Source organism: Chanodichthys erythropterus, chromosome 22 (genome assembly GCF_024489055.1).
Source record: "Chanodichthys erythropterus isolate Z2021 chromosome 22, ASM2448905v1, whole genome shotgun sequence".
NCBI classification, from domain to species: Eukaryota; Metazoa; Chordata; class Actinopteri; order Cypriniformes; family Xenocyprididae; genus Chanodichthys; species Chanodichthys erythropterus.
The window spans coordinates 26544800-26566993 of NC_090242.1; the positions used below are offsets into that span (position 1 = coordinate 26544800).

Consider the following 22194-nt stretch of genomic DNA (forward strand, 5'->3'; position numbering starts at 1 on the left):
CTTTCATATATATTTCGTAATGTTTGCAAATTGTCTTTCTGAATGGGTTTTGCTAGCACGTTGCTAATGTATTGTTAAATGTGGCTAAAGTTACCATTGTTTCTTACTGTATTCACGGAGATCAGAGCCATGTCATCCTGAAAATGCTTGCAGCGTTTAATTCATAAACACATCTTCATTCTTATTGAGTATCTCCAACAGTGTGTAGCTTTAGCCACGTTAGTCGTGCAGCACGTTATCAAACTCATTCAGAATCAAATGTTAGCAAACATATACAAAATACACGCCATACCTATGTGATCTGATATGCTGCATCACAAACAGTTTGTAATGATCCATATTTGCTCTCTTGTATTGTTTATGCCTCAGTGTATTGGAATTGCAAGCTTGGGAACAGGGAGCACAAGCTTATTTGCATTTAAAGGTACGCACACTAAATCAGTAAAAATTTTCTCCCACCCAAAAATAGGCAGTTAAAACATGGTATAATAAAACAAATCCATGGGGAATTTTGAGCTGAAACTTCACAGACATATTGTGGGGACACTTATGTTACCTCTTGTAAATAACAAGTTACCTTTAAAGAAAAGTAGGGACAAGTGGAAATTTCTGTAGCAATCAACGTTGTTGATTGAGCTCTACTAAACCTAGAATATTCCTTTAAATATTTCTAAGATATATAATAGAAAATCAGCAATAGGCAGGTCAAGTGTTATCGTTTCAAATGCAGACATTACTCTTGAACATAAAAATGGATGTTAAAAATCAAGTCAGCTGTTCTGCTTTGCCACTAAACTCACCATGATGTATTACTATTCCCACCACCGGTGCCGCATGTGACTGTATCCGACACACTCATATTACACTGCTGACCTTTCAATTGTGGAAATCCACTCCAAAAATATCATGCAGGTTTATATCCCTATGTAAAACGGCATCGAAGTGCCCCGCTGTGCGAGGTCTAAACACGGGTCCTCTCTCTGGAGGGTTCATGGCTAAATCATTCCTGTTCACAGGCTTTGGGCCTGACCTGCACAGCCTCTTCAGTGGACCAGAGAGGTGATTAATCACTAGCCCCTTAATCATGCCCAAAGGTCCCGCTTTAATTAAAAACAAAGTTCTCTTTTCATTATTCCACTCCAACTGAAAGACGATAAGACCCCCTTCCCCCATTACATATTACTGCCAGGCCCCAACCTCTGTCTATCTCTCATACAGAGACTGAGAGAGTGCAAGTGATGAAGAAACATACTAAAGCAAGCTATTTGAGCCACAAAAATGCACATCAAGGTCAGCATCTAATCTGAGCAGCCAAACAGAGAGCTTGCACACAAGAACTTGGACACAAAAATGCATCCTCTATCACTTTAAAAAATATGAATCAATACCTTGATTTTAAGTTATACAAGATTATAGGCAAGTTTCAAGATGAATACAGTGCATCTAGAAAGTATTCACAGCGCTTCACATTTTTTATATTACAGCCTTATTCCAAAATGGATTAAATTCATTATTTTCCTCAAAATTCTATGAACAATAACCCATAACAACAATGTGAAAGAAGTTTGTTTGAAATCTATGTAAATTTATAAAAAATAAAAAATAAACGGAAGGAAGGAAAAAATAATAATAAATCACATGTACAAAAGTATTCACAGCCTTTGCTCAATACTTTTTTGAAGCACATTTGGCACCAATTATAACCTCAAGTCTTATTGAGTATGATGCTACAAGCTTGGCACACCCATTTTTGGGCAGTTTCTCCCATTCTTCTTTGCAGGACATCTCAAGCTCCATCAGGTTGGATGGGGAGCATCGGTGCACAGCCATTTTCAGATCTCTCCAAAGTCTGGGCTCTGGATTCAAGGACATTCACAGAGTTGTCCCATAACCACTCATTTGTTTTCTTGGCTGTGTGCTTAGGGTCATTGTCCTTTTGGAAGATGAACCTTTGCCCATCCTCGATCCTGACTAGTCTCCCAGTTCCTGCCGCTGAAAATCATCCCCACAGCATGATGCTGCCTCCACCATGCTTCACTGTAGGGGTGGTATTGGCAGGTGATGAAACAAGGCACTTGCTATTCAGGCCAAAGAGTTCAATCTTTGTTTCATCAGACCAGAGAATTTTGTTTCTCATGGTCTGAGAGTCCTTCAGGAGCCTTTTGGCAAACACCAGGTAGGCTGTCATGAGCCTTTTACTGAGAAGTGGCTTCCGTCTGGCCACTCTACCATACAGGCCTGATTGGTGGAGTGCTGCAAAGATGGTTGTTCTTCTAGACGTTTCTCGTCACTCCACAGAGAAAGAGCTCTATCAGAGTGACCATCGGATTCTTGGTCACCTCCATGACTAAGGCCCTTCTCCCCTGATCACTTAGTTTGGCCGGGTGGCCCGCTCTAGGAAAAGTACTGGTGGTTACAAACTTCTTCCATTTACGGATGATGGAGGCCACTATGCTCATTGGGACCTTCAATGCTGCAGATTTTTTTTTTCTGATACCTCGATACAATCTTGTCTTGGAGATCTACAGACAATTCCTTGGACTTCATGGCTTGATTTGTGCTCTGACATGCACTGTTAACTGTGGGACCTTATATAGACAGGTGTGTGCCTTTCCAAATCATGTCCAATCAACTGAATTTACCACAGGTGGACTCCAGTCAAAATTCTTTCACGTTGTCATTATGGGGTATTGTTTGTAGAATTTTGAGGAAAATAATGAATTGAATCCATTTTGGAATAAGGCCTTCACGTAAAAATCTACAGTCTACAGGCTTTCATAGACAATCTAAGAAATCGGTGAAGGTCTCATTTTTTCAATTTTATGACAGGCTGTTCACACACTGGCAATAAAAAAGTGATTAAAACATAAAAATTCTTACATATAGTCCCTTTAAGGCAGCAACTGAAATGTATTTTAACATACTGGTTATATATTGAAGTATTACATGACTTAGAAGAGAATAAATTGTTGAATAAAGTTATTTTTGTTTTGTTTTTGAGCAAAAAAAGTATTCTTGCTGCTTCATAACATAAAGGTTGAACCACTGTAGTCACATGAACTAGTTTAACAATGTCTTTACTACCTTTCTGGACCTTAAAACGTGCAATGATGTTGTTGCCTATGTGTGGTTCAGAAACCCTTGGATTTCATCAAAAAAATATCTTAATTTGTGTTGTGGAACAACATGAGGGTGAGTAATTAATGACAGAAATTAAATTTTTGGGTGAACCAACCCTGTAATTAAATAAAACTAAATATTAATGTTGTGCAGTGTAAATGTGCGTCATATCCTTTAAGTTGGCTACACATTCAAAACAAGCTGAGAACTGTGTTCCAGAAATGACTGCTAACTCAGACAAGCATGATTTTTAGTACAATGTGCTGACATAGAGGTAAAAATGATTGAAAATCAACCTGTTGCATGAAAACCTTTAAGTGGTTTGACTTTAGGGTATCCTAGAGGTAGAAAAAAAATCCCTGAGGCAAGGGATTTCTCTGAGAGCATTGCAACAAATTCCTTAACTGTCACCCTTATGTAACTGTTTATACTGAGCATTCCGCGATAGTTTCTGGCAAAACATAGCAATGGAGAAGTAACTATTGTTTAAAAAAATATAAAAAATTCTTCCACAATCAGAACATAACTGATCACTGACTTTTAAACAGGTTTTACTTGTACTATACAGCTATACTACAACATTTGAGTTAAGCAGATTTTTAAAGGGGGTCTGGCAAACAACATGGAGTGTCCTAAAATGAGCATATTTTTTTCTATGAGTGTTTCCACACCCATCTACGACTCTGGAGGCTGCTCAAAATTCTGATGCACCAAAGAGTACCACTAGTGTAGTTTTCCATTAAAATGTCACATTTGTCCCAAATTGTTGTTTTTGTACTCACTAACTTCACCCTAGGCTGGAGGATACATTGTGTATAGACATTTTATAAGAAGTAACAAGTTTATTTTGTTGTTTGACAGCTTGAAATTGCATTTGCACTGCTGCAGCGTTTATTTTCAAACACAGAATTTCAAACTCATTGATGCCACTTTGTTTATTCTTAAAGTGAAAAGAAAGAAGAAAAAAAAAACAACCAAGCCTGCCACTATAACCCATCAGCAGTGTTTGGGGTAATGCATTCCAAGTAACTTGAGTTATGTAATCAGATTACTTTAAGGTAACAAGTAAAGTAACACATTACTTTTTCAAATAAGTAACGCAGATTACTTTGTTTTCCCATTTACTGACCTCTACTGTACAGGCATGAATTTGCATTTACTTCAGCCTAAGACATATTAATTTCACTTTTGCTGTGCACATTTGCCAAATATAGAAAAACAAACAAACAAGCCTAGCCCAGATGAGAAAAAGTAACGGAAAAGTAATGTAATGCATTACTTTCCATAAAAAGTAAGTAATGGAATTAACTAAGTAATGGAATTAGTTACTTTTGTAGGGAGTTACACAATATTGTAACACATTACTTTTAAAAGTAACTTTCCCCAACTCTGCCCATCAGTCACTCCTGGGCACAAGTCAAAAGCCTGGCATGAGATAATTATGCCTAATTCTGTCAGAACCGCTATCGTAAAATATATGATCGATAATTGCATAGAGTTTGTTCTGGGCAAGAACTCCTTGCGCATCCAAGCAGCCTAGCATGGATAAGAGCAGGGACAGCAGCAATAACCCCCTTTAGGGTAAACAGAACAGAACCAACATAAATATGCATATATTAATATTGTTCAATAACTTAATGTACAACATAATTCAATAAATTAGTCTAATTCACAGGGGAATCAGAAGGCCAAATTCTGACTGGACGAGAGGAGGAGCTGGGGATGGAGGAGGGTAATTAGCTCCTGAGAAACGTGATAACTGACGATAACTGAAGAAGCTTATATATGAATGCTGCAATAGGCGTTGTATTCCTATAGGTAGACGTGACTCACCTGGGAGTCAGCTGATGCGAGCTTGACTGACGTGACCTGCCAGAACTAACTCTACACTTGATTTAACTCCAGTGTGCAATAGAACTGTTGAAAACCTCCTTACAATTTATAATACAATTTATAATAATAAAGAAGAAGAGGTAGAGGTAGAGGTAGAGAAAGAAGAACATATACATGCACACTACCTTTCAAAATTTGGGGTCAGTACAATTTTTTTAAAAGAAGTCTCTTACAAGACTTCATTTATTTGATAAAAAAAAATACAATAGTATTGTGAAATATAATTACAATTATAAATAACAACCGCTTTCTATATTAAGACATTTTAAAATGTAATTTACCCTGGTGAGGGCAAAGCACCATTACTCCAGTCTTCAGTGTCACATGATCCTTCAGAAATCATTCTGATATGCTGATTTGCTGCTCAAGAAAATCTTTTCTGTCACTTTTGATCTGTTTAATTAATCCTTGCTGAACAAAAGTATTAATTTCTTTTTTTTTAGTCTTACTGACGTCAAACTTATTTTTTATTATTATTATTATTATTATACTGAAAAATTCAAACGTAGCTGTTCAGAGTGCTGAACTACAGGATTCAATAACAAAGCTGGTGCTGATAGTGTAGAGTGTGTGCGCTTAACTGCTGTGGCTAATGGCTAATGCATCCCTCGGAAATGTCTGTCAAATCACTGAAAATGTTATTTTATAAAGTGGTTCGTCTTTCATCTTGAGTCACCTGGCGGGGAGGATATGGTGAGTTCAGATGTGTGATACAGTTCTCTAATTAAATGGAAGCCGTGTGCAGGAATATGACTAAGCTCCCAAAATACAGCATGACGAATTTCACTGGAATATTTGCCTGGGATGGTAAATGTGGTTATTTCAGCGTGGAAAAGCACAGATGTGAAAACCTGACATGTGTGTCAATCACCTCAAATACATTTTTATTTTTTTTACTTTTTGTACCGTTGTCTAACGGGTAACGTGTGTAAGAGAGTTCAAATTTATAAAAGCTTTCACAGCACTTCAAAGCTTCCTGGCCACTCTAGCTGTCTGTTCTGATGTAATAGAGAGATAAAGGCAACCTGCGCTCAGGACATTACGATTCAATTCGTGTGAGTGACCAAGCGGTCCAAGTTACCACAAAAACCAGCTGCGGCTAAAAGAAAAGACAAAAGTGAGTCCAAATGTTAATGGCGAGCCACATGTTTCTTGCTGCCTCAAATCAAAATTGCTTGTGAATCTTGCTCGTATCTTGAACGGATACAAGCTGAACACCACATCTAGGCTCCTAGCTCCTAGACTACGAAGAAAGAATGTGCATATCATAAAGCTTTCAGCAGCCATGTGCTCTCTCAAGGGATGAGGGTTGAGAATGTATTATGAAAATTGAGAGAAATAAGAAAAGGATTCTTACCTGATTCCAGATCACCTGTGGAAAAAAAGTAAAAACAAAAAAGTCAGATGCACCATTTCAGAAATTGGATAAAAGATTATAGATGCATAAAACAGAAGATCACCTCATTCTCTTATTTAGTCACATTGTTGGTCTTTACAGAAAGAATCGCTAATCGCTAATATCTCAAGACATGCAACGGATCCAATTGAGACTTATTACTTATAACTAGCTTGCATACCGATTTGTACGAGAATACGAAAAATGGTATCTTGGAGGAGAGAACAAAATTGGAACTGTTATGGGGAGAGCACAAAGGAAAATAAATGGGTTGAGTTAAAAATAAGAAAATTACATCATAATGGATTATGAGGTCTTATTCATTATGCCAAAAAAGAAGAAAAACATACATTTACAGTATATTACAGAGTTTTGCCCAATGACTGAATGCCTACAGTATAAGTTCTTTTAGTGAACACTGAAATATCACTAATTTACATAGCACATTACTCACACTGAAAGAATTCATTTTGCTCTGTTTGCAAACTATGAATACAAAAGCACTATATCTCCATCGTCAGCCAAAGCAGTTGTAATTCTGAGGAAATGAGTTGAATTCTGAGTGCTAGTAGTGAGGGTGCAGGCGGCACCAGGAAACCTCCCAGAGTAAAAATAAAACAAACAAAACAAAACAAAAAGATCTGATTTATGTTTTAAACACTTCAAATGTATAACCAATATTTTATAATTTCAGATGAAAAGTAAGTCTGCCTAAAATAATGGTCTCCTCTAGTGTACTATGATCATAAATTATGATCATAACTAATTATGATCATAACTATAAATTATGATCATAACTATTATGATCATAACATAAATTATGATCACAACCAGAACGTCAAAAGAATTCTGCCAAAAACATAAAAATAGTTGCAAGTCTGATTTTGTCAAAGGAAAACATGAATATTTATCCCATTACAATGTTTTATGGCAAATAGAAAATTTGGTTAGGGTTAGGTTAAGTTCAATTGCACTACTGTGTTTTCTCTCCAGGGCTATGTTTCCCAAAAGCATCGTAAGCTTAAGTTGATTGTAGCTCCATTGAAACCAATGGAGCTACGATCAACTTAGGCTTACGATGCTTTTGGGAAACGCTACCCAGGAATGATTTTGCATTTTGGCTTCAAATGTCACAAGCTCGTCTTCAAATTAAATTCTCAATATAATATTTTTTGCAAAAGCTTTTTGGGTAACAAATGAATGCATTACAACCACAATAACATGCATTCATTTTTCAGGTGAGGGTCGACAATGGTAGATTTTGACTGAAAAGTTGAACTGAGGACAAGAGCGTCAGGTCAGGGACGATCGACACATTATTACATTATTTCACTGTTTTGCATTCAAATACAATTTTGGTTGTAACCAATAACCTGTACTTCATAATGGTTTCTTTTTAAATTTGAGTCAAAACCCATTAAATGGCAAAAGTTTATACAGTATAAAGGTACGACGTGAAAGGTGACTTGAGATTGAATTTTATATTTCAAAGATAGATAATCTTTTCAAAATATAATATAATGTAATATAATATAATGTAATATAATATAATATAATATAATATAATATAATATAATATAATATAATATAATATAATATAATATAATATAATATAATATAATATAATATAATATCTATTTCCGTTCATACCAGTGAATGCAACAGTTCTCTGAGCATATGCTAAGCATTTACCCACTCCATATTAAACAATTACATTCTTAAAGGGATAGTTCACCCAAAAATAAAAATGTTGTCGTCATTTACTCACCTTTATGTTGTTCCAAAACTGTATGAGTTTATTTCTTCTGTTGAACACAAAAAAGAGTTATTAAAAAATATATATCTCTAACTGGACAGTTGACGGCATCCATTGACTTCCATATAGGGCTGCACGATTAATCGCATGAGATTGTCATGCGTGTCTCTTCAGAAAAGCCGGTTCTGTGATTAGCGGTAAATGTCCATCACCTGCTTTCAAATGGAGCGGCACTTAATATACAGAGCCGTAGTTCGCGGACAAGCTACGCAATATCGTGTTCATAATCGCAGATGGATCGCCTTAGATTATGAACGCGATATTGCGTAGCTTGTCCGCGAACTACGGCTCTGTATATTAAGTGCCGCTCCAATTGAAAGCAGGTGATGGACATTTACCGCTAATCACAGAACCGGCTTTTCTGAAGAGACACGCATGACAATCTCATGCGATTAATCGTGCAGCCTTACTTCCACAGTATTATTTTTTTTTCCTACTATGGAGATCAATGGGTGCCATCAACTGTCTGGTTATTAACATTCTTCAAAACATCTTATTTTGTGTTCAACAGAAGAAAGAAACTGATAGAGATTCGGAACAACTTGAGGGTGAGTAAATTATGACAATTTTCATCTTTGCTAGATAGAGTCAGTACATATGAATGGTGCAAAATGCCAAGATCAATGCAAATATACAATAAATAGCCTTTAAATAATGTCTTAAAGCTGTCTCAGTAGGCTTTGAGCTGTTGTTGATGTATGTAATTACAAACATGTTTTTTAGTAAATGTCACATTTTCTCTACTCCATATGAGTGTCTGCCTCAGCTGGAGTCATGGGAAATGATGAATGTACTGACTTTAAGTCCAGCTGGCAACAACAGGCAAAGTGCTGCCAAGATAATTATTACAGTTAGGAACTTAGAGTGACCATATATAAGCAATATAAATTATATATTAAATACAATATAGTCAGGAATAACTGTAAAATAAATAATGACAACTATTATTATTGTACGGAGCACCGCACATGACATGCAAGAAAAAAAATTAAATTGTGCACACAATTTACTAATTTGTTCTCTCGATTTACTAAATCGTGCGTGCGACTTACTAATTAGTTTACTATGAAATAGTAAATCGTGCACATGTTTTAGTAAATCGAGGGAACGAATTAATAAATCGTGCGCAAAATTTAGCCTACTATTTTTTTTCCTGCATGTCATGTCTGGGGCTCTGTATTATTGTCATTATTAACAAAAATATAATAATATTAATAATTATAATATTTATAATAATGACAATAATGGCAATATTAATATCAATAATAAAATGTATCTTTATTTATATTTATGTTTATAGCACAGTGAAAAAGTTATTGCCACTTTAAAATTCAGAAGTTTTTCTGTGGACATTTTTTAACATTGTATGAAATCAGATTTTGTTGTTGATTAAAAATGTACAGAAATTGTGCAGAAATGGACAGAAATTGTGCATTTTTCTTTAGTGTTCAAGGTTTCAACTATCCAATCTTCAGGTGTGAAAAGGTATTTTTCAAATATCACTGACACTATGCAGTTCTGCAAGAAGGAGCAGGTAAAAGAATCCTCTACAGCAGTGTGAAACATTCAAATGGGAATTGTTTGGTTGCAGTTATTGTTACTAATAGGTGTGTAACTAGACACTGACTAAAATCTATTTTCTCCCCACATCTACACTGGGTGTTAAATAAATACATAAAATGTGTGTCTTATTTTTCTTTTGTTTGTTTTTTTCTCATTATGAAACACTTTTATGGATTTTTTGAAAATCTAAATGACATTCAAATGTAAAAATGTGCAAAAGTACAGAAAATAAGACCAGGTACAAACATGCACTGTAGTGTGCGCTTACATATGCATTCTATTGTATACTCTGTTGTATAAATGTACACAAATACTATTTGTGTACTATTTTGGGTTGACAATATTGATTAAATCAATTTCATTTTGATGAACCGATATTGATTTATAAATTGCAGAATCAATTTTACAACACATTGTTTTCCGTTGCTGCATGAACAAAACTTCACAATGTAATTTGTAGCTCGCATCCCATCTAGTAATCACAATGAGCTTTGTTATTCTGAAAAAGTCTCAGCTCTCAAATTCTGCCCATTTTATCATGAAATTCAAACCATACATACTTTTGACACTCTTTAATGTGATGTAACAGATCCCTTTAGCTGCATATGAACCAATCATCTCTTCTTCTGCAATTAGTTACAGCACTAAATAAACATGAATTAACATCTGAAGGTACAATATGTTGAAAGAAACATTACAACTTACTGATATGTATCATGTCTTATGTAATCACTCTGTTTCAACCACGGAAAGATACCAATAAAACAACTTGCAAACAATGCGTTATGAAATGCTTCATTTACCTCAGGCTATTCAATGTCCATAATTCAATAGTTGTGAAAACAAATGTGCAATGTAAATGCTTCACAGCACAATTTAAATGTTTGTATACAACTATTATTTGAATGTTGATCATTACATCTAAAAATAAATAGTAACTGAATTTGGATTTGGCTCTTTGTATTGCTTATAGAATAAGTGCAAAAATGTATTTCCTTAAGAAAGATTGTCATGTAAGGGCTTTTTCACACTTGAAGTAGTTAACCCTGGGTCATTGTAAATTGAATCCTGGGTTATCTTTTTTTTTTTTTTTTTTCATGTTTCACACTGCTCATAAATTTACCCGGGGTTAACAATTAATCCTGTGTATTCATACGGTGCCATTTCACAATGTACATTCCTAAACCCTGGGTTAACTTTTTTTTTGTATATTTGCAATATCAGTGTCATTGATTGGACAAACGCTGTACGCAATATATGTAAACATAAAGGCTCTAGTATTGAACATCATCTTATTATATATTGCCAACTGTACTATCAAGTTCCCATTCGAGGGAACACTACTGTGTCCAATAATGACACTTTGGGGAACGCCTCTGTTTGACTGCATTTGAAGCACATGTGCAACTAGTCCAATCTTGATTGGTGCTGTGTCAACTTGTGACGTGTGACAGTTTAAGGCAAAGCTACAAAAGGAAGCTTGCAACACAATAGCATCAGCTTCTGATAGGCTGAATCAAGTCGCTCCCAGGCATTCAGGAAGTATTGCAAGGGGATGCAGCATCTCCTTCCCTTCTCAGAGAACCATGGTTATATGCATAACCTGAGACGTTTCTTTTCGAGGGAACTCATGCGGCATTCAATGATGCCATGGTACAGGTGTGGCCGAGGCTTGCGTCTGTATGCATTTCCCCCGGTTGTTCTGCTCCTGGGAGTTCTAGAAAGAGTTCGCCAGTACGGCGTTCATTGTCTTGTGGTAGCCCCATTCTGCCCAGTCTTAGTATGGTTCTCAGACCTTACAGCCCTCCTAGATGGTCTCCCTTGGGAGATTCTGTTCAATAAAGGCCTTCCTTCGCCGGCTGTGGGCACAATATACCATCTCCGGCCAGAGATCTGGAAGCATTGGGTCTTGCCCCTGAGGGGAATCAGTTCCTAAATGCACATCTCTCTGCAAAGGTGGTAGAGAACATTCTCAATTCTAGAGTTCCCTCCACAAGTAAACTGTACACCTTAAAGTGGAATGAATTCACTTTATGATGCAGAGAACATCAGTTGGACCAGTTAACTGCCCAGTGCCTTTAGTGCTGGAGTTCCTTCAAGATCTTTTCTCTGCCGGTCTTTCACCATCCACACTTAAGGTCTATGTGGCAGCAATAGCTGCCTTCCATGCACCTTTAAGTGGTGGATCTCTGGGGAAGCACCACTTGGTAATACGTTTCCTTCATGGTACTTTGAGGAAGAGGCTAGTGGCTAAGGTTAGAGTCCTGGCTTAGGATCTAGCTGTGACATTGGAAGGGTTGTCCTTGGCATCCTTTGAACCCTTGGACTCTGCATCTGTAAAGTGCATCGCTTTAAAGATGGTATTTCTATTACCAATCACATCGCTAAAAGAGTAGGAGATCTGCAGGCCCTGTCGGTTGCCTCCTGTTTTTTCCTGAATGGACTCTTCGGACTATAAATGTAAAAAATGAAACATTCTGTTCTTCACTCTAACTGATACGTTTTCCATCATTATTTGATATTTAAACAACTGATTATACAATGCACAACGTGCTTCTGTGACTGTCAAAAGCATGTGTATATAAGGTGCGCGATTGGCTGTTCGTTGCCAAGCATCTATCATAACATTCATAACATCGTTTCACACTACACATGCTTTGCCTGCAACGTGGCTTTAACACCACAAAAGCGATTTAATAACCCAGAGTAAAAAGCGGCACCAACTCCATTTTTTAAATTACAAGTGTGAAACTTTTTTTTAAATCTGGGGTTAAAAGTGGTGTTTAGAATGACAATAATCCGGGGTTAAGTGCAGTGTGAAAAGCCCTGTAACGTACCTCATTTATATCCAAAGGAAACAAAATCAAATTGATTTGTAAATTCTATGCCAATACCCAGCTCTAATTTCTAGGCTACTTTAAGTCCTTTATTCTTGCATAGTCAAACTTCTGGAGTTCAAACAAATTGAGTGTGGCTGGGGCATACTAAATAAATTAAGATTCATGTTAATATTAACATTAACTGAACATTTAGATTTACCGAACATCCCCCCGAAATGTTCAGTATACATGAAAGATATACATTTCTTCCAACAGGGCAGAAGCAAAACCTACTTTTATCTTTTTCAGAAAAATGGAAGCCATCTGAAAATTCGTAACAGACACTTTTGCCCATAAGCAATAGAAAGCTAGCAAAAAAAAAAAAAAAAAAAAGGCAAAAGAAGAGCTAAAGCATAACCACTAGCTGACAAATGTGTTTATTTTCAAATAAAGGCTCTCCACACTGCTGCCTGTCATGAGGGTGGGCACAAGTCTCTTGCTGAAGGTGACATTTTGCTGTGCTAAATTAGAAATGTTTTGATTGAAGAGATGGGGACTCACATAAAGTGACTGGAGTTGAATCAAGGCACCATTACAGTGCAATAGATTCAGGAAAAGTAAACATCTTTGGAATGTTGTTACAACCATGACACATTACTGTTTACCAAAACATTTTCTTTCCAATTAGCAGCTTGCGCTCATTACTCTGGTTTTGGATGAATAGACACATTGAATAAGGTTACAGCAGTATCATGTAGGGAAGTTTCACAAGTGATGAAAGAAAAGCTGTGAAAAAAACACTTTCCATCTGTTCATGTTTCTGTTGTATAGACCTTTAATAGTGCTAGAGCACCCCCCCACCCACCCACCCACCCAATTCTTCCCCCACCACACCCCAAAGACAAATTATTTGTTACTTGAAGACATCAAGACATCTTTTCATTTATTAAAATACATTAGTATGTAACTCATTCCAGGAAAAATAATGTTGAATCATAAATTATCTGATACCAAACATTATTAAGGAACAAAAAAAGAAATTGTTCTCTTAGTCTGATATTGTCTCAAACTGATATTGTTAAACATAAATAAAACTATTTTATTAGAGAATGTCATAAGTAATGGATAATACACAGTCAGTTTAGAAAGTATTTTTGGATAATGACCATTGATAATAGCCCCTTTCACACAAACCAACCTTAAAATTGCCAGATTTAATTTTCCGGTAAATAAAGAAATATGCTGTTCACACAAGCAACTGCAATCCGTCTTTTTATACCATTCACACATCAGTACCAAAATATGGGTTAAACTCTGTGATATCACACTGTCAAATGGAAATGACCTTTAAACACTGAGCTTTCTTCATCCACCAGCAGGAGGAGAATGGCTGAGAATAAACGATCTGCCCAATTTAACAACATTTTTCTTACTTCTGTGTGACAGGCATAAGAAAGAAAACCATGAGACGTATAATATAGTAGTTAATATAGCATTAACAATACATGTAAGTTAGCAATACAGCAGTTACTAGGCTTTAGTATGAAAGAGCAAGAGCTTAAAGGGTTCACACAAAAATGAAAAATTTGTCATCACTTACTCATCCCAAGTTGTTTCAAACCTGTATGAGTTTCTTTTTACAGTTAAACACAAAAGAAGATATTTCTTAGATATTTTTATTTTTTTGGTAGCCTCTGACTTTCATAGTAAGGGAAAAATACTATGGAAGTCAATGGCTACTGTAAAATGTCTAGTTAACAACATTCTTTAAAATATCTTCTTTTGTGTTTAGCTGAAGAGAGAAACTCATACAGCTTTGGAACGACATAAGGGTGAGCAAATGATGACAAAATGTTAATTTTTGAGTGAACTATCCCTTTAAGGCAAGCTCACATTACACAACTTTCGGCAGGATTTTGCTGTTGCAGACAGATTTTCAAGGTCTGCTACAAAATTGCGGCCAAATCGGTGCTCATGTATGAGCAGGTCAGCAACGTGATCTGAGCCCGTCTCAAGCAAAGATGCGGTGATATTTTCAAATCGGTTTGATATTATCCCCATGTGATCTTTTAGTGTGCAATGCAACGACAAGGTGGAACTAATCCAGCCAATCACAGGATGGAATAAATGGAAAAATCTTATAATGACTTGGGTGAATTTGTTGTATAAATTTATGTGAGAACTTTTTTTTCCCATTGTTGGTTGAGACTGTCTCTTGACTAAATGTGTTGTAGTTTGTGCGCCTCCTCAGCATTGTTTTGTGTATTATGAGAACTGCTATGAGAGTAAAGACTGTATGTGTGAATGGGGCTAAAGACAGCATGTCAGTTGGCTGACAAAAAAATAACAAATAAAAATAGTAACTGGAAATATTGGTCCTGTTCACACAGCGCAGGTTTTTGGAGAATGCGGTTGTGGGTCCTGAAAATTTACAGGTCTACGTTTGGTTATAGAATACGGTTGTCACTCCCGTAAATAACTGAACTGTGTGTAAAAGCAAGCGCATTAAGGACTCAAATGCAGGAATGACAACTATATTCTACTGCTGTGTGAACATGACCATTGTGTGTAAAATGACTATGTACAGAGCATATATTTAGCAAAATGCACTTCTTTAGCTAACTAACGAGTTATGGACATTGAATTGCTTTTCTGATAGGCTAAGTATAACTGTAAGTGGTTGAAAAACTGACAGAGATTACATGAAACATGATACATTTCAACATACCTTCTGATGTTCATTCATGTTTATTGTGCTGTAACTAGTTGTAAAGTGGAAGAGTTGATAAGTTCATGTGCATTTGATCCGCGCTGCCGCTTGAGCTGAGGCGCTACAGCGATCTGTCATGCCGGAACAGAGCACCAAAAAAACATTTATTGTTTGAATTTTGTGATAAAACCCACAGAATCTAAAAACAGAGACTTTGTTTCATATTAAAAGGAACAAAGCATTTTGTGAGATATTGTGATTATGGCAGGCACACTACAAACCTTTACATCAACAGAAAACAGCACTATCAATTAAATACAAGAAATCAATATTGTCAATTCAGCACTAGTGTCCACACAGCTGACATGTTTACCTGTTGTAGTTTATCCAAGTTGTGTGCAAGAAATAGCAGCTGACATAGTCGAAACGTGCCATCGGAGAAGCTCTAATTAAATGTCACTATTTCGGTCAATGGTTTCGGCCCTCCAAAACCATTTTGGCCAAAAAATGAAAATTGCTGTTTCGGATGCAAATTATCAGTAGCTGAAATTTCAGTGCATCAAATAATACACACTCAAGCAAAATTCATGTCTCCACAGTTAAAAAATGTACAGTGAAAGAACAAAAATAATAACTTCAGTCTGGGAGCTGACCATTACTAGCAGTGCTGGTGGTGGTCTAACACAAAATTAGATAGAAAAAAAAAAACATAACTGTAAATTTTATTTGATCTATATTTGTCTGCATCAGTGTGTCAAGTCCTGCAGGGTTGTAGCCTACTTTACAAAAGGGTGATGGAAACTAAAGTGATTTAATATGTTCTGTAAATTAACACTATTTCCTAAGATCCTTTGCTTATTCTACCTATTTTGGGCTTCACTTAGATATTTTCCTTTCATCTTAAGCAACTGGAGTTCAGTTCTTAAAAAAATAATAAAAAATAAAGAAAATTTAAAAAAATCTAATTGTTATCATAAAAAAACAGGTGAATCAGTGGCCCATCATAGGGGCGGGAGCTGTGGGGTTGACTCATACACCCATACTTAAATGTTGATGCTTTCTTGCTGTAATTCTTGTTGACTCCAGCTACAGAAGTGCTAAATATTTTGTGTAGGCGCAAAACATATCAGGACCGGCATCTAAACTCCCTCCAGTTTCGCGGTCAATATGAGACCATGGCAAAGTTGACAAAAAAAGGGTCTTTTTTTTTCTCCAACTGATCAATCTCGCAACGTCTGATCTGCGAGCACAGCCAGAGGCCGAGCTGAAAAAAATGAGCCTCTATATCCCTTCAGTAGCGGTCTGGGCTGCATTAGTTTCTCTGTGTAGAGCTGCAGCTCAAAAAGACAAAGGCTGGAAGCAAAGACAGCATGCTGGGTCATCTGCTACTCTCGTTCTTCTGATTTATGGGCTTCTAGTTTTTTTCTTTACCCTAAATGGTTAAAGGTGCAATGTAAATAAAGTCTACTGAAGACTACTGTCCCGCATCCTTGCTAGTAATTAAGGTCACTCATTAGTACCTAATAATTAACAAGCTGGGTCGAATTCCCCTCAACCACACTGTAATTAAATATCTCTATTACACTTCAGAGCCCACAGGGGCAGAGTCTTCTTTCTCTGCCGTCTTTCGTCTTGACCTCAGCTAACTCTGGAGCCTAGGAAACTCTAATCCTTTGAAAAAAAAAAATTCTGTTTATCTGAATAATATGAAGGACCTGACTGTCTTGAGATCAGGTGGGCAGATGGCGTGGTTCTGAGAGACGCTCTATACTGTCATCCAACTGTTCTGTTCCAAAACATATTAACATGCCTATGTAGGCAGCATTTTAAGGCATCACCATTGGTACAGTGTTCCAAAAGGTAGATAGCATAATGTTTCTGATTGTTTACTTTGCCAAATACTAAGGCAGCACAGCATGAATCCTGCAGAGAGAAAGAAAACCCAGCTTCCTTTGTAGAGACATAATTCCTTGATGACAAACAGGGCTAGAGAAATGTTGTAATTTGTAATTATTAATAAAGAAGGCTTAAAGGAGCACTCCACTTTTTTTGAAAATAGGCTCCTTTTCCAACTCTCTTAGAATTAAACAGTTGAGTTTTACCGTTTTCGAATCTATTCAGCCGATCTTTGGGTCTGGCGGGTCTGTAGTTACATCGTGTACTAAGACCAACGGAAAATGAAAAGTTGCGCTTTTCTAAGCCAATATGTCAAGGAACTATAAACTCATTCTGGTGTAATCATCAAGGAACTTTGCTGCCTTACCATGGGTGCAGCAGGTGCAATGATATTACGCACCGCACTGTTCACGATGTAACTACAGAAGTGTCGAGTTTTATATAGGAAAAAAATCTAAACTCTTTGGTCATTTTTGAGCGAGATGCTAACGGTCTAATCAGATTCAATGAACTATGCTAAGCTATGCTAAAAGTGGTACCGCCAGACCCGGAGATTGGCTAAATGAATTAGAAAACAGTAAAACTCAACTGTTTAACACTAGGGGAGTTTGAAAATGAGCCTATTTTCAAAAAAAGTGGGGTGTTTCTTTAATATATATGTGTGTACTAAGTATATTTTTGCTTATTAAAGTAGCTTGTCAGTAGCATAGCAATAAGCTAAAACTAAACTCTAATGGAATCAGTTGTGATTCTTGTCTCCAGAGTGCCATTTATGTGGCATGCTGAGTTTCTGCCTGTGCAGAGAGTTCCAAATCAGTCGCTTATGAGGATCCATTATGGTTAGGATGCTGTCTTGGAAGGCAGCTGTTTATGTAGGCATTAGGCATCAAGAGAGCTCAGTAGGTCTTGGAATAGAGCCAATTTAATCCTTAAAAATCATGAGAATAAACAAACACGATGAATTACAGCATGTTAGTATTTTGCAGCTGCCAGATTACAAATTCAAATACTGAAAATAATCCAAACTGACTTAACTGGAAAAAAAAGCTTAAAGCCTTCATACCACACCAGCATGGAAATGTTGTGAAATACTACATAAATATAAAAATATATAGTTTTCCTTCTTAAATTTATATGTACTGTTCAAAAGTTTGGGGTCACTAAGATTTATTTTTTCTTTTTGAAAGAAGTCTTTTAATGTTCAACAACACAAAAAAAAATTGCTGTAAAATATAGGACATTTGGTATAATTTATCGTTCTTCATAAAGGCAGCTGAATACTGTAGATGATTTGAGAAGCAAAATAATAACAGAAAGCTACTGTTCAGTCTTACAGAATAATACAGTATTTTATCTTTTTAGTTTAGTCAGACGTGACATGCTGTTGAGCCTGCTCATAACCCATCTGAGCAAAATCACAATGCATCAAATCACCAGTCAATGTGTAGTCAAAGGTTTAAAATGACAAATCTACAATATTTTATTAACGTGAGAAGGAAGAAGCAGAATTAAAGAAGACCGTGACCCCGCGAGCACAAAGTGGATGGTGCATGCGACTTTTCTAATCGCCTACTTTAAGGTAATTGCAAATTTAAAGTTATGTGTTAAGTATTTGTCTCATTTACTTAAGTTGTTTCATCAGTGTTGTTTTAGCTGCCCCAAGTCATGGAAAGCATTGCTTTGCAGCAGCATAGGGCTGCAACTAAAGATTATTTTGATAAATTAATCTGGTGAATCTTTTTTTTTTTTTTTTTTTTTTTGATTAATCAGATAAAACATAAAAATGTGTAATATAAAGCATATGAAAACAAACAAACAATGTAATATACAAAGTGGAAATGCTTTTGGGACTTTCTAACATTTACTGTACAGATAAGGATATAACCATAAATATATGTTATGCATTGAGGAAAACATCCCGGAGGCATTAAATAGCACATGCATCTGGTCAAAGCATAACAGGGCAAGACGTTTGCTTTTGTTTGAAGTGCTTATAAATATAAAGCATTCTCAAGTGAATCATGTACCTTTCCAGCAGCAGCTTACTTTGTGTTTTCCGCAATTTTCCATATAGAGACAAACCAATTATTGATTATTACCATTATTACATTTTATTCACAATAGTTTAAAAAATTTTAATAAAATATGACAAGATCTCAGAGTTAAACTGTGTCAGAAAAATTAATCTTAATTATTTCAGATAACACTTAAGGAAACATGGTCAGGTTAATGTGTTTGAATAATTTTTGGTTCCAAATTAGTAGTCCACTGTATGAAGAATTTTTGGGTATAATATGTCACAGTTTACTTTATTTTGCTACCCTCACTTACATAAATGAACTATAGTGTCCTGCACACACTAGTAAAAATATATCAAAAGTATAACAAAAATGTCTGAAGAATTTTTGGTTTGGATATACGTTATGTCCATAGAAATAAGCTATGCACAGACGCGACTAATCGATTTGTTGTCGATTATTTTCATTATCGATAATAATAGATTTTATTGATTAGTTGTTGCAGCCCTACAGCAGTATAACTTATGATACTTCTCAATTTAATTGGGTGATTTAATTGGGAGTATTTTAGCCTTGGAAAATGTGCTGATACCAATTTTTACCACTGTTTCAGGACATTAACTATAATTGTTGTCTGCATCAGTTGCTGGTGACAAAATCACAACTGGAGGTTGGATGATCAGCATTGAAAACCGCATCATCTGTGAAGGCAAACAGCAAAGCTTGCTGCAGTTTTTGCTACCTACTATGTATTCAACTTACAATACTAAGAGGAAGCTGCAAGGGCATTGATGTTTAAAGATAAATCCTCTGCTAGTCCTAAATATTGTTTGTTCTGTTCAGGAATGTTAAATTGTCATTTACCATAAGCTGTACCTTAAATTAATGGCTCTCTCCTGTTCCTATATTGACTTTATGATTACAGTTGTTCTTTTGGTAGTGAGTTTAAAGGGATAGTTCACCCAAAAATGAAAATTATTCCATGATTTACTCACCCTCAAGCCATCCTAGTTGTATATGACTATCTTCTTTCAGACGAACACAATCCGAGATATATTTAAAAATATCCTTATAATGGTTGTGAATGGTAATCCAAATTCTGAAGATAGAAAAAATGCATCCATCCATTAAAAAAAAATAATCCATACGACTCCCAAGGGTTAATAAAGGCCTTTTAAAGCGAATAGATGCGGTTTTGTAAGAAAAATATCCATATTTAAAACTTTATATTTTCCTTCCGGTGAAAGACCGCACGCAGAATGCGCAAGTCGACTTGCGCCAAATGAGTAATCCTCTGACGCGATGTATGACGTAGGATGTAGGAGTATCATAAGCTTTGATGCCTCTCACGATTCAAACAAATACAGCTAGGCAACAAACTCAAGCTCCTCTTCTCTTATATTGAAATCCTCCAACATTTCTCTTTAAAATTTCTCATTTTAAACTTCTGATTCATGACCATCCGCATGTGTCATTGCGTCAGGTCAAAGGTTAAAGGTTGTTAATCCCAAATTGACATGCGCAGTATGCATACGGTCGCTCGGAAGCTCATTATTTGAATTTATAAAGTTTTAAATATGGATATATTTTTTTTACAAAAATGCATCCCTTCGCTTCAAAAGGCCTTTATTAACCCTCTGGAGTCATATGGATTACTTTTTTATGTATGGATGCATTTTTTCTTTCTTCAGAATTTGGCCTACCTTGGAGGACTAAGGATATTTTATAAATATATCTCGGATTGTTTTCGTCCGAAAGAAGATAGTCATATACACCTAGGATGGCTTGAGGGTGAGTAAATCATGGAATTATTTTCATTTTTGGGTGAACTATCCCTTTAAGGCCCTGTAAACACGAACATGGGTATTTTTAAAAAAGCAGCTTTTTCTATGCAGTTTGTCCACATGCAAACGTAGTATCCAGTCACTGAAACCAAACTTTTTGAAAACTCCTGCTGGGGTCAAAATTTTTAGAAACTCTGGTTGCAGTGTTGTCTTGTAGATGGCGAAAGTGGAGATTTTTGCTTGTGACGTCGGAACCGGAACCAGAAAAGCCTTTTTCCAGGCTTCTGATTGGCCAACATGGCTTTACGGTGAGGGTTATATCGCCAAATGTTGGTTTGTCATGCTCTTGACAGCGCTTTATAGCACATTTTTGCGTTATCATGTGGACGTTTTTTGTTTTTTTTTTTTAAACAAAGGAGGAACATTTATAAAATTTCCATTAATGAAAATACCCATGTACTTGTGGACTAAGCCTAAGTTTAAGCAGGAATGTGCATTCAATTGTAACACTAGGTTCAGACCGAATGTATTATTATACTGCATGTTTTTTAATTGAGTAATTCTCCCTCATTACCTCCCAGCCCGCCTCTCTCTTTCTTTATTTCTCTCAAACATGGAATCACCTCAAAGCACAGCTTTGATAAGGGATGGGACATTTCAGACTGATCATATCACTGCATATAACTCTACATAACACTGGTGCAATGATAGTTTGATTGTCTGATTGTATTCTGCAGTCAAATTAAACAGGAAGAAAAGAACTGCCAATAACAGGAACCATGCACTCCTCTCCCACTGCTCTCCTGAAGTTTCATCAAATTTCACAATGTCCCATCAGCTGTATGTGTTAGAAATAGCATCACTGCTGTTCCTGAAAGGTCAACAAAAAACACAGTCTGCAGGGTTTTGTTACTGGCAGGTCTGTTCTTGTTAAATTTGAACTATCAAACTATCATTGCACCAGCCATGTGTAGAGCTTCATTCCACTGCATGACCAGTCTGAACAATCCAATCGACTAACATGGTTAGCTACTTTGAGGCACTTTCGGAGAAATAAAGTGAGAGAGGTGGCGGGAGGGAGGTAAAGAATGAGATTTTTACTTTACATTCAAAATGCTGTTTGTAATTCATTTAAGGACAGGAATGAAACATTTTTATCTTGGAAAACGTCTCGGTTAC

The 22194-nt window shown here is 36.2% G+C and overlaps 1 protein-coding gene across 1 annotated transcript in view; it reads right to left on the reverse strand.

Moving 5' to 3' along the window:
* The window catches only part of nrxn2a (neurexin 2a), a 431583-nt gene that overhangs the window by 355256 nt on the left and 54133 nt on the right, over positions 1-22194 (reverse strand). The window contains exon 5 of the mRNA XM_067375006.1: positions 6371-6385. Coding sequence (XP_067231107.1) covers positions 6371-6385 — 15 coding nt within the window. The remainder of the gene's footprint in view (positions 1-6370; positions 6386-22194) is intronic.